The sequence below is a fragment of the Mytilus californianus genome, unplaced genomic scaffold, assembly GCF_021869535.1.
Source record: "Mytilus californianus isolate M0D057914Y unplaced genomic scaffold, xbMytCali1.0.p SCAF_11, whole genome shotgun sequence".
Lineage (NCBI taxonomy): Eukaryota > Metazoa > Mollusca > Bivalvia > Mytilida > Mytilidae > Mytilus > Mytilus californianus.
The window spans coordinates 38,327,072-38,340,606 of NW_026262593.1; the positions used below are offsets into that span (position 1 = coordinate 38,327,072).

General features: G+C 31.3%; 2 protein-coding genes across 2 annotated transcripts in view; both read right to left on the reverse strand.

Annotated features, from left to right (window-relative positions):
- Positions 1 to 13,003, reverse strand: part of LOC127720896 (uncharacterized) — a 52,195-nt gene extending 39,192 nt beyond the window's left edge. Inside the window, exons 1-7 of the mRNA XM_052227637.1 lie at positions 9,297 to 13,003; positions 7,562 to 7,806; positions 6,736 to 6,897; positions 5,882 to 6,077; positions 5,460 to 5,714; positions 4,008 to 4,228; positions 41 to 152 (exon numbers count right to left, since the gene is read on the reverse strand). Of these exons, the coding sequence (XP_052083597.1) occupies positions 41 to 152; positions 4,008 to 4,228; positions 5,460 to 5,714; positions 5,882 to 6,077; positions 6,736 to 6,897; positions 7,562 to 7,783 (1,168 nt within the window). The 5' untranslated portion in view covers positions 7,784 to 7,806; positions 9,297 to 13,003. The remainder of the gene's footprint in view (positions 1 to 40; positions 153 to 4,007; positions 4,229 to 5,459; positions 5,715 to 5,881; positions 6,078 to 6,735; positions 6,898 to 7,561; positions 7,807 to 9,296) is intronic.
- Positions 12,954 to 13,535, reverse strand: part of LOC127720897 (uncharacterized) — a 31,714-nt gene continuing 31,132 nt past the window's right edge. Inside the window, exon 20 of the mRNA XM_052227638.1 lies at positions 12,954 to 12,958. Coding sequence (XP_052083598.1) covers positions 12,954 to 12,958 — 5 coding nt within the window. The remainder of the gene's footprint in view (positions 12,959 to 13,535) is intronic.

Here is a 13,535-nt window from a genome sequence, read left to right on the forward strand (position 1 = left end):
ATTTTGAAAATATAAGGTCATAAATTTAAATTCATCCTACCAATAGCAACTTGGTATTGGCGTATACCAGTACTGTGACTTGCTGTACCATATTCTTCAACATCCAAAAACGATTCCCAATTTACGAAAATATCAGATGTTGTTGTCTGAAACTAGTGCAAGCAAATTGATAAGTTACTTAGAAACAAATTTGAAAGACATGAATACTGTAAGGTTTTGTTTTGCAAATTGAATATACTAGTTATTCATCGTACAATTAAGGGTATACATATCCCTCCTATAAATGTTATTCGTTGTTTCACCATTTATTTTTGTTAGCTAAATGCGTTTCATGAGTTTTATCTCTCTTTTTGGCAGTGCATGGTTTAATATATATGTATTGCGTTTCAAATAGTAATAATTGTGTACTACTCCCCTTGTGAATTTTTTATACGTGTATCAAGCAGAATTTATAAAACAGGGTTATTACATAAAAAGATGTTAGATCAGCGTTATTGTTTTGGTGTCAGTTTTTAGGACAATGACCGTTTTGAAATAACGATTATGTAAAAGTATTTTTACAATACTACTAAATCAAAATGAATGCTTTTTTGGTTTGAATTATTCCTGTCAAAAGAACTCAAAACCTACAAAAACAAAAAAAACAAAAAAAGAAAAACCTCAGGACCAATTTTATTATTCGATAGGTTACTATTAGTGAATTTTACTGCTCAGACTTAACATACTTGCATTAACTATGGTGTATACATATTTCAAGAGATTTCATGTAACGCAATGGCTTTCTTCTAATGGCAAAATTAGTCCCTCAGAAACTGCTCAGTCAGCTACAATTTGTTTTAGTTGAAAGTTACAATTAAAAACATATTCCATCATATTCTTGTGGTAATGGAAACCATAATTCAATTATGAAATCGCTTGAGGTTTATTGCAGAATGGCGGAGGTTGCTTTTTTTTTTTTAGTAAAATCCTAAATTTCCAGCTTAGATTTTTTTATGCGGAATTTAAAAAAAATAACAAAATGATAAATAATAATTAAGAAATAATTCATGCAAGCCATAGATTTGTTGGAAATTTTCACATGGCCTGGGCCGTTATATTCAAATTTTATCTCGAGCGTTAGGCCATGTGAAAATGATAACAAATCTATGGCTTGCATGAATTATTTCTATTCTAATAACACAAATACTAATTAGAAACACTGAAGCGAAGGTAAGATTGCCGTGTGTATGGCTGTTCAGTTTTACCCCTGTTAGATAAAAGCTACAAATTTCAAATAAATCTAAGGCTTGCATGAATTATTTCTTAAATAATCACTAGAAAAAATGTGTTCAATCTTTATAATTCTTAACCCAAACAGTTTTTTTTTCGTTGGCTACTATTTACTGTCAAATCCACAGTTGACATGTCGTAACTTAGTAATGAGCCTCCTTGCTGACTTGCTGAAATTGATGAATGTGCGAATGATGCAATATAATAGAAAATGAAACAATACCTATCTCAAACTACATTTTAATGCGATATTATCCGAATTTAGACCGTACATGTAACGGAATAATCTTCAGATTGCGAGTTTTCATTCGTATGACCGCATGTTTTGACATGACGTTAATGCGCCAAGATCATTCATGGAATTTCCCGGAATTTAATTTAATTTGTTTTTATACATTTTTTAAGATTTATGCATTAAATCTTTTTGTTATGCATTAAAATAGCAATAACGGTTCCGTAGTTTCTTTTTCAATTTCAATTTTAACACAACGAAATCCACATAATGTTTGCACATAGTATACGATACATGTGGATTTACGTGGGAGGTAAACAGTAACAGCCATTAATATGTACATCTCTGAGTCTGCGCTAAGTATATATTTATCAAGAATTTTATTACGCTGTTGTTTACAAAGCAAAAGAAGCACGTCATATTTGAATACACGATTTAACTGATTGTCATTTGACCTTACCTAAAGAGATTTTCATTGTTTCATCATTAGGACACTTACCGTATGTGATTTATTGCGGATTTTAAATACTGGCAAATACCATAGGTGTCGCATTTGGAGTAGAATATGCATACCATTCACAATCGGTCTTGTCTTTCAAAAGCTTCAATTCTAATAAAATTGAGAATGGAAATGGGGAATGTGTCAAAGAGACAACAACCCGACCAAAGAGCAGACAACAGCCGAAGGCTACCAATGGGTCTTCAATGCAGCGAGTAAATATCTTTATTATTTTGTATGTCGATTTGTTTCGTCTTTGTGTCGTTCATTATCAACCAATGTCTTGATTTGGATTTCTTTTAGATTATAATATGTAATTCGGAATAGTGCGCACAATAATGTACAGAGATTATTGATAGGGTAAACAACAATTACACTTCAGCAGAACCGAGCCGTCAACTAGATGTTTCCCGATTTGCTACCAACCGTAGTACGAACTGGGAGCTGTCATTGAACTTTTGAAAATAGTTCACATTTGCACTTCATGTCAACGTATGTTTTATGAATCATTACCAAAAGTATTTGGAGGATTTTTAGCTTCAACTTGGTATTAATTTCATGTGGATAGTTTTCCTATTCATAACAAACGATATTATGTTTACTCGATTATGCTTTCAACCAACTGTAGCAAGTAACCGTTGCACGAACAGTTTATAATTAGCATTTATTTCCCCTGAAATTGCACAGGCAAAAAGAAGCTAAATATAAAACACATTCATATTTTATCTCATGTTCGCCTGTTATATTGATATAACAGTATAGAATGAATAGGATGGCATTTTTTAGGTATGTTTTTAGAAAACATGACAGAATAAGAGCTTTTTTAACATACAAAATTGACCTCATTGAAAATGTATCAATGATGAAGATAAATAAAAAAACCTGCTAATAAAAATAGTTAATTACGTCTTAAATTTCGTGGACCAGTCTGAAAGATTAATTCGATTGAGTATGTCCCTAGATACACATAAAAACTTGGGTCATTTAATAGAATGTTTAACATTGTCACGTATTTGAGTAGTTTGAACTCATTATCTATACCATTCTGATATTTTCTGCATTTTCGCAAAAATCGGCATAGACACGTATGAGAAATTTAACCAAAGTTAAAAGTACGAAGAAAGGTCAAATAAAAGACACTTTAATAAATTCTCAAAGAACACAAGTGTCAGTACAATTGACTATAATTATATGACAATTGTTCTAGCCTTTTAAATTCAATGATTCAAGACATTGGTGGGTTTTTTTCATCGGCAACAGAATAGTGAATTTTCAATATATTTTTTCAGTTTTCCATTTTAGAATGCATTTCTATAAGAAAAAAATCGTCAGTTGTTGATAAAAAAAAATGAGAAGAGTGCCCTTTTCTTACTCAATACGGAATCTCAGCTCGCTCATCTTCTTTAGAAAAATCTTCTGGTGTAATGATCGAAATAGATTACTTGAATTAGAAAAAATGTCAAAATCATGCAGGAACTAATTATAATATGAAATCAACAAATTTTAACACGTTAACGAATATAACTATCATCAGTTACACGTGTTTTAGAAAGTCACGTCATATATATTATTTTAACTATTCCAAATTCTGTTTATACATAAGAAAAAAATCTTTGTTTATCTATAAAACAAAAACAATACATATAACAAACAGAAACGCAAATCTATATTTAGAATCTTAAGGCCATGTCAGTTCGTTTAAGGTCTGTTTGATTCATGCACTTGTGCATAAACTAAATAAGCTCATAAAGAATCATAAAAAAAGTGATCTGGAAACGTTGAAATCGTTATCAAATAAAATATTTAGCTTTTTTTTTTACTAATATGCATTTTTATTCTTTTAATTTTATCATGATGAATAAAATAATCTCATGCATTAAATGATACCTCCAAAACAGCACTAACCGTTGAGTTACGTACCAACAGTACCTGATTCGTAGCAAATCGGGAAACCTCTATTAAGAATGACATCATTTTACATGTAACTTATTTGAATATTCAATATACCTTGTACTGTTTTTCTATAGTTGGTCCAATCCATACTTTTCCGGTTTTAGGAGGAGTAAGATCAACGGTGATACCATCACTGCAAGTATTAATTTCCTTCAGTGATTCTGTCCACTTCTCATGCTGAAGCGTTTTTGATGGAGCATGAATGCATATAGTGTAGCGTTTACCGTGTTCTAGTGGACTTTCGTCATTGAATAACACATTAATATAAACACTCTCTGAAAAAAAAATCATTCATAAACGATTCATTAGTCTGAAGTGACTTTAAAATTAAACAAAGCTGTATAGCTCATCAAAAGTACAAAGAGAACATATAACTAAAAATATGTCATCACTTATTCCTCTTGCTCTACGGAATTCATTTTGATATCTGGAGAGACTTGTTAAATTAAAGAATCATTCCAAGTTTGACAGTTGACGCCATCACGAGTTGGTTGACCGTTATGGAATTACCGTTTCAAAGATGATATCAGATATGTTCCTTATGTCGTAACTACAATACCCTCCCTTTTCACGATGTGACTTACCGAATTAAACTATTTACCGGATTTGTAAAAACATAAGTAACACGACGGGTGCCACATGTGCAGCAGGATCTGCTTACCCTTCCAGAGCACCTGAGATCACCCCCAGTTTTTGGTGGGGTTCGTGTTGCTTAGTCTTTAGTTTTCTATGTTGTGTCATCTGTACTATTATTTGTCTGTTTGTCTTTTTATTTTTGGCCATGGCGTTGTCAGTTTGTTTTCGACCTATGAGTTTGACTGTCCCTCTGGTATCTTTCGTCCCTCTTTTAGAAAGCCATACTATTAGATCAATGACCAATAAAAACCAAAACTTAATTTAAATGTCTTCATTTTACAAGTTTTGCATGGTTGTTCTGTTTCCTGCCTTTGTTCTGTATATGGAAGAAAGGGAATATGAGGTAAACGCCATGAAACAGCAATGAAATATATATGTGTTAAGTTTCTATCAAAAAAAAAATAAAATAACAAAAAATACCAAACTCCAAGGAAAATTCAAAACTGAAAGTCCCTTTTGAAATGGCATAATAAAAATTCAAACACGTACATCAAACGAATGGAAAACAACTGTCATATTAATGACTTGGTTCATGCATTTCTTTATGTAGAAATTGACAGTTTAGAAAGCCATACTATCAAAGGATGATATCAAGATATGTCAAATACGCGTATCATACCACATATCCTTATTTTTAAAGTATCCTATCTCTTTGTAATATGCATCACAAAATAAAAAACGACACGACTACGATTAAGGAAAAATTGTGTAAACATAAAAATCTAGAACATTAACTGAAACTAAATAACCTAACAAGTAAATGCTTTTTGTTTTGTTTAGTCAATAAGCTTCTGTCACATTGAATGTATATCGAAAACTCCATTATCAAAAATAAAAATAAATTGCCATATCAAACTGCAAATATTTTACCAGTATGTCCACATTTAACAACATCAGGATGTGAACATGGGTCTGAAAGATGAATACTGTTGAAATCCTTGTAGTATGTTAATGTATCTAATGTTTTTATTTCAATCACTGCCCAAGTAAAGTCTTTTTGCCGCAGTGAGTGCCACATAGCACTTATAATGTTTTTATACGGAGTGTAATCCACGTCTTCAATATTCCATTTGCCGTTTTCTTTTAGATATATTTCTTTGCCATATCCATCTCTTATTGATTCATCTAAAAGACGAAAAAATGAAGGTTGATGTGTATTATTTAAATGAATTTGAATTTGATATATAAATTAACGTTATATTCAAATGATTTTAAAAGGCATAACTGCTGTTCACATTTATAGCTTAAAAACCAGGAAAATATAAACAAAACCCCTTTTTATGAGAACATACCTCCATTTAATTGCTGATCTCCTGTAGCATCTATGACTACGTTTGGAACAATAAATTGATTGTCAGCTTGTACATTGCACTGTTTGATTTCAGCTAATGCTGTCTGCCACACGCCTGCTCTATTATATCCGCGTAAGGCAATTATACGACATTTTGAAAAATCCATTTGGCCCAACAAATAAATTGTAAAGTGTGACTGTAAAAAATAAAAGACTTTAATGGTATTTTGCATTAATGTCCTGTTATTACTACAATGACAAATTCTGACTCATTTGACCTTTTTTTAAACTTTGGTTTTCATGTACAATGCATATAAAATCTGTGCAAATCTTTCTCAAGAAATATCTTTTAATTCTAACTTGCTGTAAACAATCCCTAGACTTTTCTAGACATCAGATTTCTTTTAATTCCGGTTGTTTACCTCTATAATAGAAATATTTTGAAAGATCCTTGTTTTGATTTTGGTTTATACAGATACATCATTCAGAATGGCCCACTGGTGAAAAATACTAATATAATGACGAAATAACGTTGAAACTATTCTGTAGAGCCATAAAACATAATTTTTTAAACATTTTCTACGACGAACAGCAAAGATGGCAATAATGTCTATTTCAAATAACATTTTTTAAAGTTTTTTACGAATTTACTTATATACATCTTTTTTTATATGATTCATTTACACTTCAGAAATGAAGAAGAATAAATGGATTACTTTACTATTTTCAGCACAAGTCGAACGTGCGAAAACTGTAAATAGAATTCCATAAAATCTGTGAATGTATTTTCCTTTGACTAAAATGTGCGTGTAAAGATCAATGATCAGACACTAAATCCAGAAAAATATAACATACGAAAGAGCTGTTAACTGCTGATATATTATCTGCTTTCAACCAAGAATGAAATATTCCACTTGAACTATCCTGTAGACTGTATTCGTAATGTGATACTACTCGTCTTGCTTCCTCTTCATCCAAAACGTCGGGATCATACATATTAGCAAACATGATTTCTATCTAAAATTTAACAAAATACGTTTCTTTACAACAAAACATCTATATTCAATAACAACTGAAACTTATTGACTTTGAACACTATTTCATTTAAATCAGTAATATATTTTGTAAAATTCCAATGTTTCTCAATATTTAGTTTTCTCTGCGTTTAATAATGACCCTAGTCTGTTGTTTATCAAGGGTGAAGGTTGGCGCCTATTAAAATGTTTAAAACCGACCTGTCCTAAGTCAGGAACCTGGTGTTCAGTGGTTGTCGTTTGTTGATGTGTTTTATAAGTTTTTCTCGTTTCTCGTTTTTTATATAGATTAGACCATTGGTTTTCCTCTTTGAATGGTTTTACACTAGTCATTTTGGGGGCCTTTTATTGCTTGCTGTTCTGTGTGAGCCAAGGCTCCGTGTTGAAGGCCGTACTTTGACTATTATGGTTTACTTTGACAAATTGTGACTTGGATGGAGAGTTGTCTCACTGGCACTTATACCACATCTTCTTATATCTATGTAATAACGTATAAAACCAGGATATCAATCAAAAGGTGCGCAATTAAATACTCCCTTACAGAATAATTCATCGTATAACAACATAACATTTCAAGTTATAATAAAAGACAGAATAATTGATACTTTTTCTTTAAAGGTGTAGGGGCAATTAAAAAAAGACAATACCTTATCTGTATTGTTAGTATGACATGTGTAATCGATCGATATAGGTCCGATAACAGGTTTGTTTGGTAAGATGGTAACACCACTAGTCTTAAGAGCAGAAGGAAAACAAACTATATCTGCACAAAACTTCACTGATAATCGATATGTTCGTCCAGGCTCAAGTAAAAGATCACTTGCTGTCAGCTCCATGTTTTGATGGATTGAAGTATATTGGTAGTTCATTTCATTGAATGTGCTCCACAAATCTGAAATTTTCAAATTTCTTATTATTTCAAGTAAGTTAAAAGTATCTAAGGGGATTGGTTGTCTTATCTTTTTATCCGTCATACTACAGCATAGATTACCAATGATTCATTGATCTTCATACATGTACATCCAGAAAGACGTTTGGTAAACATTTTTTGCTATTTTAAACTAATAGTTAAATTTGTTAAATAGAATCTTTCAAGTTCTTGTCACATTTGTACAATGCACACTTAACACATCTTTCTTAACTCTGCAAAAGTATCCATCTACTAGTATTTAATTTAATGAAACTGCCTTTACAAATACAAAAGTATATTCTGAACTACATTTTAAATTAGTCTACATATTCAGTATTCAATAATATTTAATAATTTAATCATTATTCTGGTACTCGCATGCCAATACGGATATTGTTTTATTGAAATGTTGCTTTTATTAACTTTTTGGAATTATCCTTTATTTAAGGAATGCATCTCTTCATGTATAGCTTTCGAATTGCGCTTCTGGTGCAGTTATCGTTAATTTTTTTCCTATCACTTTGTCGATACTTCTGCTGCTAGTCTCATAGGGTATTACCAGTTCAATTGACAGTACCTCTGTACTGGCATGAAATACGGATACTGCTTCATTGAAATTTGGAACTCTTTTCAAATTGAGGAATGTATCGCTTTCCTCTGTATCTCGGACTCCTTTTCCGAGTATGGCGTTACTGTTGGTCCTTTTATTTGTATCAGCCCTTCAACGATTTGCATTTTCAAATATTTAGGGCAAATATTTGTAAATGCAAATCGTTGGAGAGCTGATACAACCAAAAGGACAAACTAATATTATGGCATCGCTATCAGGACATTTATTTTCAGAATGAGCATCTGGTATATCAAAATTAGTACCGTTAAAGTTATTATTGATACACTCACCGTTGCTTATAATGTACATGTTAAAATATCATTATAACAAATATTATGATATAAATGTTATTTGTAATAATATTCAAGAGATTTTTTAAGTCAACACTACCTTCCATGCGCAAATTTTATGAATGGAACCATGACATCTTTGGCTGTTACAAAATTTCTGTATTACAGGTGACTATTATAAAGATCTACGGATTTATTTCTATTGAGGTCAACAAGGCGACTGGCATTAGTGGATCACTAGCTACTTGTCCGTTAAGAGCACTTTAATTCCATCGATTTTCGAGATCGTTCATCATGCATAATTCTTAGTTTTCTATTTTTTTCTATAGGTTTGTGAAGTGATATTTCTTCATTTAAACTTTCGATGTTTTTCTTATGCTGTCCTTTGACATTTAATGTTTTATTACTCGTTGGTTACTAGTTTGTTTTCTTTTGTAGTCCTACTTTCCTCATTTCGTAGTTCCAATTATTTCATATATAATTCAGCCTTTGGTTCATTTATCTAGCTGTCGTTTTAAATGTAATGCTTTAATTTTTTAAGATTATGGTAACTATTAAAGAAAAGTATTTACCACCAAGCCAATGTCGCTCATCTATACTCCAAAACGCATGTGTAATGTATGGTATATAATCAAATGGAATTTGAAAATATGTGCTCAAGACAGTAGTCGATACTTGAAATCCCTTATCAGATGCACAATTTGGTCGTGTGTCCTGTTAAAATAAATTAAAAAAATAAACGTAAGAATACATCTCTTGTGTAATGGGATATTGCTATGGCGATGTCAGTCTGATTTCGACCTATGGGATTGAATATTCCTTTGGTATCTTTCGCCTCTCTTTTGTATACAAACTTTTTACTATTGTATTGGTATTTGCAAAAGATATATCAGTGGCTATAATAGAAATGTGTGCATATGCAAAAGAAAAACTTATCAAAAAGTTAAATCACAAAAATACTGAACTCCGAGGAAAATTCAAAACGGAAAGTCTCAAATCAAATGGCAAAATCAAAAGCACAAACACATTAAACGAATGGACAACAATTGTCATATTCCTGACTTGGTACAGGCATAAAGATAAAGATAAAGATATCAGTCTTATAATTTTACACACCAGACCTGAGTTTCGTCCTTAAAAGACTCATTATTGGCGCTTGAATAAAACAAGCAAAAACACCAAATAAAGTTCGAAGTTAAAGAGCATTGAAGACCCCAAAAAACAAAACAAATACAGCTACAGTAATCTATTCCTGGGGTAGAAAATCATAAGTATTTCGTAAACTATTGATGTATGAATATCACAATATCAATGATAATTCATTTCAACACAGAAGTGCCGACTATTGGATTGGTGATACCCTCGAGGAAGAAACCTCCAACAGCAGTGGAATCGACCTAGTGGCTGTAGGATAACTCATCAATCATATTAGGCTCAATTTTAAACGACAAATATATCTCTCTATGAACGAGTGACTACTTCGCCAAAAAATAAATTTGTTTTGTTTATCTATATTATTGTAGGTCTATAGTTTTTTTAGATTCAACATGTTTGCAGAATAGATGTACTCACGTTCTTGCATATATAGTCTATAGACAAAGCCTCACATCCCCGTTATCAGCACTCAACGCTGCTGATAAACCTTTCCCATCGTTTAATATCAGTACTTGTTTGATTTCTTGTTTTAAATGTGGTTTACAGCCGGACAGCAAATCTCTGATTTGTCCGTTAAAACCCCGGATTTATTACTCAAGAATCAAGTGGAGATAATTTCAGAGAATGCCGTCAACAGATGTCGCTGCGTAGAAAAATAATTCCCCGAGGAAGACGACCTAGTAGGAAATCGTGAATTTGTTAAATTTTTAGAAACTAAACGTATCATGAGCGGTATACATGATATCATAAGTTTTACAATAATTTAAAAGATATAAGAAGTAAAAGTAATATATCGTAGAAAAAGAAATTCAAGTCATTAATTTTCAGTCTTCAGAACCGCCATTTTTCAACTTCGACTGTTATTGACAAATTTTCAACTCGGGACGAATTGACACAAACCTGTTTTACCTAGAAAAAAGAAACATGAGTAGTTTATTTTAATAAACTGGAACATGGAGAACAGAACTTGGATAGTCACATGACGTTAACATTGATTTCGTTGTTTACACAAGAGCACAATTTCAGTACACATCACAATTTGGTAAGGCCCTGCAGGCACTCCCTATGATTTTTTTTTTAAAACCTCTCTGTTCTTGACCAAAACATCTTAAAAATATGAAAAACTTGTCACAGAGGAAAAGACAGTCAACATGTTATTGAAATGATTAAAATCTGTTGGGTTTTTTTTGTGATTTATTTCCCCTTTTCATGGCTCACTGATGTCTTTCAGTACACAAAATTACAAAATGTGAACAAAAGTTGTCTACTTTCTTATAAATCACACTTAGATATTCTGAATTCAGCACATTATGCATTTAAGAATATGTATATAAGCCTCCCAATAATATCCCTTAATCAGTGCATTCTTTTTTAGCAAGTACAAGTGTAAATTATTGTGATATGTTGAGCATGTCAGGATTTGTCTTTAATGACATGACTCAAGTGTAAATTTCACAAGATATGATAAATCATAAATAAAAGACAGAGGAAAAACAGTTTGGACAGAGTCAGATCTTTATTTTGTACTTTACGGGTGTAATTGCAAAATAATGAAGATGATATCACATCATAATATAATATTGTTTGTGCTCAATCCCTGTTCATCTTTAAGCAATCTTTCATTAGTTGTTCCATAGATGGTTCTTCAATCTGCATCCAGTTTACCTAAATTGATGACTATGATGATTTAGTCAATTATATTTTTACAATTGCTTAGCTGCATGTATAAGGATTTATAATATATATTAATTAATTAGGTCAAGATGGTAATATTTTTTAATTCTTCATTATTACACATATTAAAGTATATATATATAAATATATATGTTGCCAGAGATGGTTATATGTGTCTCTGATGGTATAATTTAAAAAGCTTTTCATACTCATTACATAATCATTTTTCACACCCCATAACCCTGTTTAATGTTGTGATTTTTTTTTAATTTGATTACATAAATTAATATCCACTAAAACATACAAAATTACATATTAGTGAAGTGCTATTTTCAGTTTTATACAGTATATTGGCATTTTACTTTTATCACATGTTTATAGCATGTTTTGCAGTATTTAGTTATTCGATATACATGATTGAGGATTGGGTTTTAAGTTGACAAATAATTAGTAGCTGTCACACCCAGAATACATCCTGATACTCTTTGCATTGACAATATATAAATAACACATAGCTGAGAGGGTGATAGAGTAGATTGTTACCCCGAGAAAACATTGTCAACCGCGGCGAAGCTAACGTTGACAATGTCTTTTCGAGGGGTAACAATCTGCTCTATCAACCTCTCAGGTATGTGTTTTTAAATTATTATATTGAATGATCTGTTTTTACTGTCTATTAAATTTTCAAATTCAAAGTAATAAATTATGACGCCTTGTACACAACAACCATTCGTATTTAATAAAGCGCGCACTTGATCAAGCGTTTCCGTGAAGGGTAATAGAATATTTACCATGGGATAGAGTAAATTATCTACCTCGTATTAACCAATCAAAATCTGGCATTTTGACAAGAAGTATAATAATAACTGTTATTGCACATATATTAATATACATACACGTGTTCTACGAAGAAACTTGACATTTCTGTTGGAGCCTGAAAGTGCTTTTTTTTTTAAATATTTCTATACTCAGAAAAACAAGGTATGTCAAGGCTTTATCATATTATTAAGCCTTCAGCAAATGAAGGACTGGTGGTTTCATTTAATAATAAGAGTCGGAAGTTTTTATTTTCTCTTGAAAAATATGAAATTTACTTTATCTGGTTAAATACAGACATGACGACTCAAGGGGAGTGTAAATGGTGGATGGGTACCCATGTCATATGCCAAGCTATATATCCTCCCAAGTCCTGACAAGTTCTGAATGATTAAAAACAGAAACTTCTACATTTTATAAATGTTTTTTATAATATAACACCTTTTCTAAATTGAGACCACACACAATAAAACAAATGACAGGTCTGCAATCACTGTCAGACCAAAGGTCAAAATATAGTTAGTATGAAAAACCATTGCAAATTCTTCAAAGAAAAAAATGGATTCTAACATTCTCTAAAAATATTACTCTAGAATAGAATATATTAAACGTGTACATTTCAAACCCATAATCTTTATAAAATATCTTTTCATGTAGATCTACAAAGAAAAAAAATGTTCCTGAATCATTGAATGCTTAATCAAAATGAAGTGTTTATGTGTATTCAAGAATATAACTTGATTCATCTAAGGAGATGTATGCCTTTAAACTATTATTTCTATCAAAGTATGACAAAATAGAGGTAAACATGCAATCAGGGAAACTGCTGAAACATTTTTCCACATTTAATGTTGGAAATTTTTTCACCAAAGCTTGGGATCAGTATTTTTTCTAATAATTTACTGGTCTAAAACCCCTCACTTTATGTAAATATTTTTCACCACATACTTTTTTTTTATTTCTTCTGAGGCTAATTCTATGTAGTATTCTAGTTAAAAAAATTTAAACTGAATGTATTAATTGGCAATTTCCCTAGCAATATCCCTGATTTCTAGATTTTTTGGGGGGGAATATTTCTATTAAATAGTGATTTACAAAAGAAGACATACATTCTGTAATACTTTCCCTCACTATTAAGGCCCTGGATCTTGACAGGTGCCCTCATT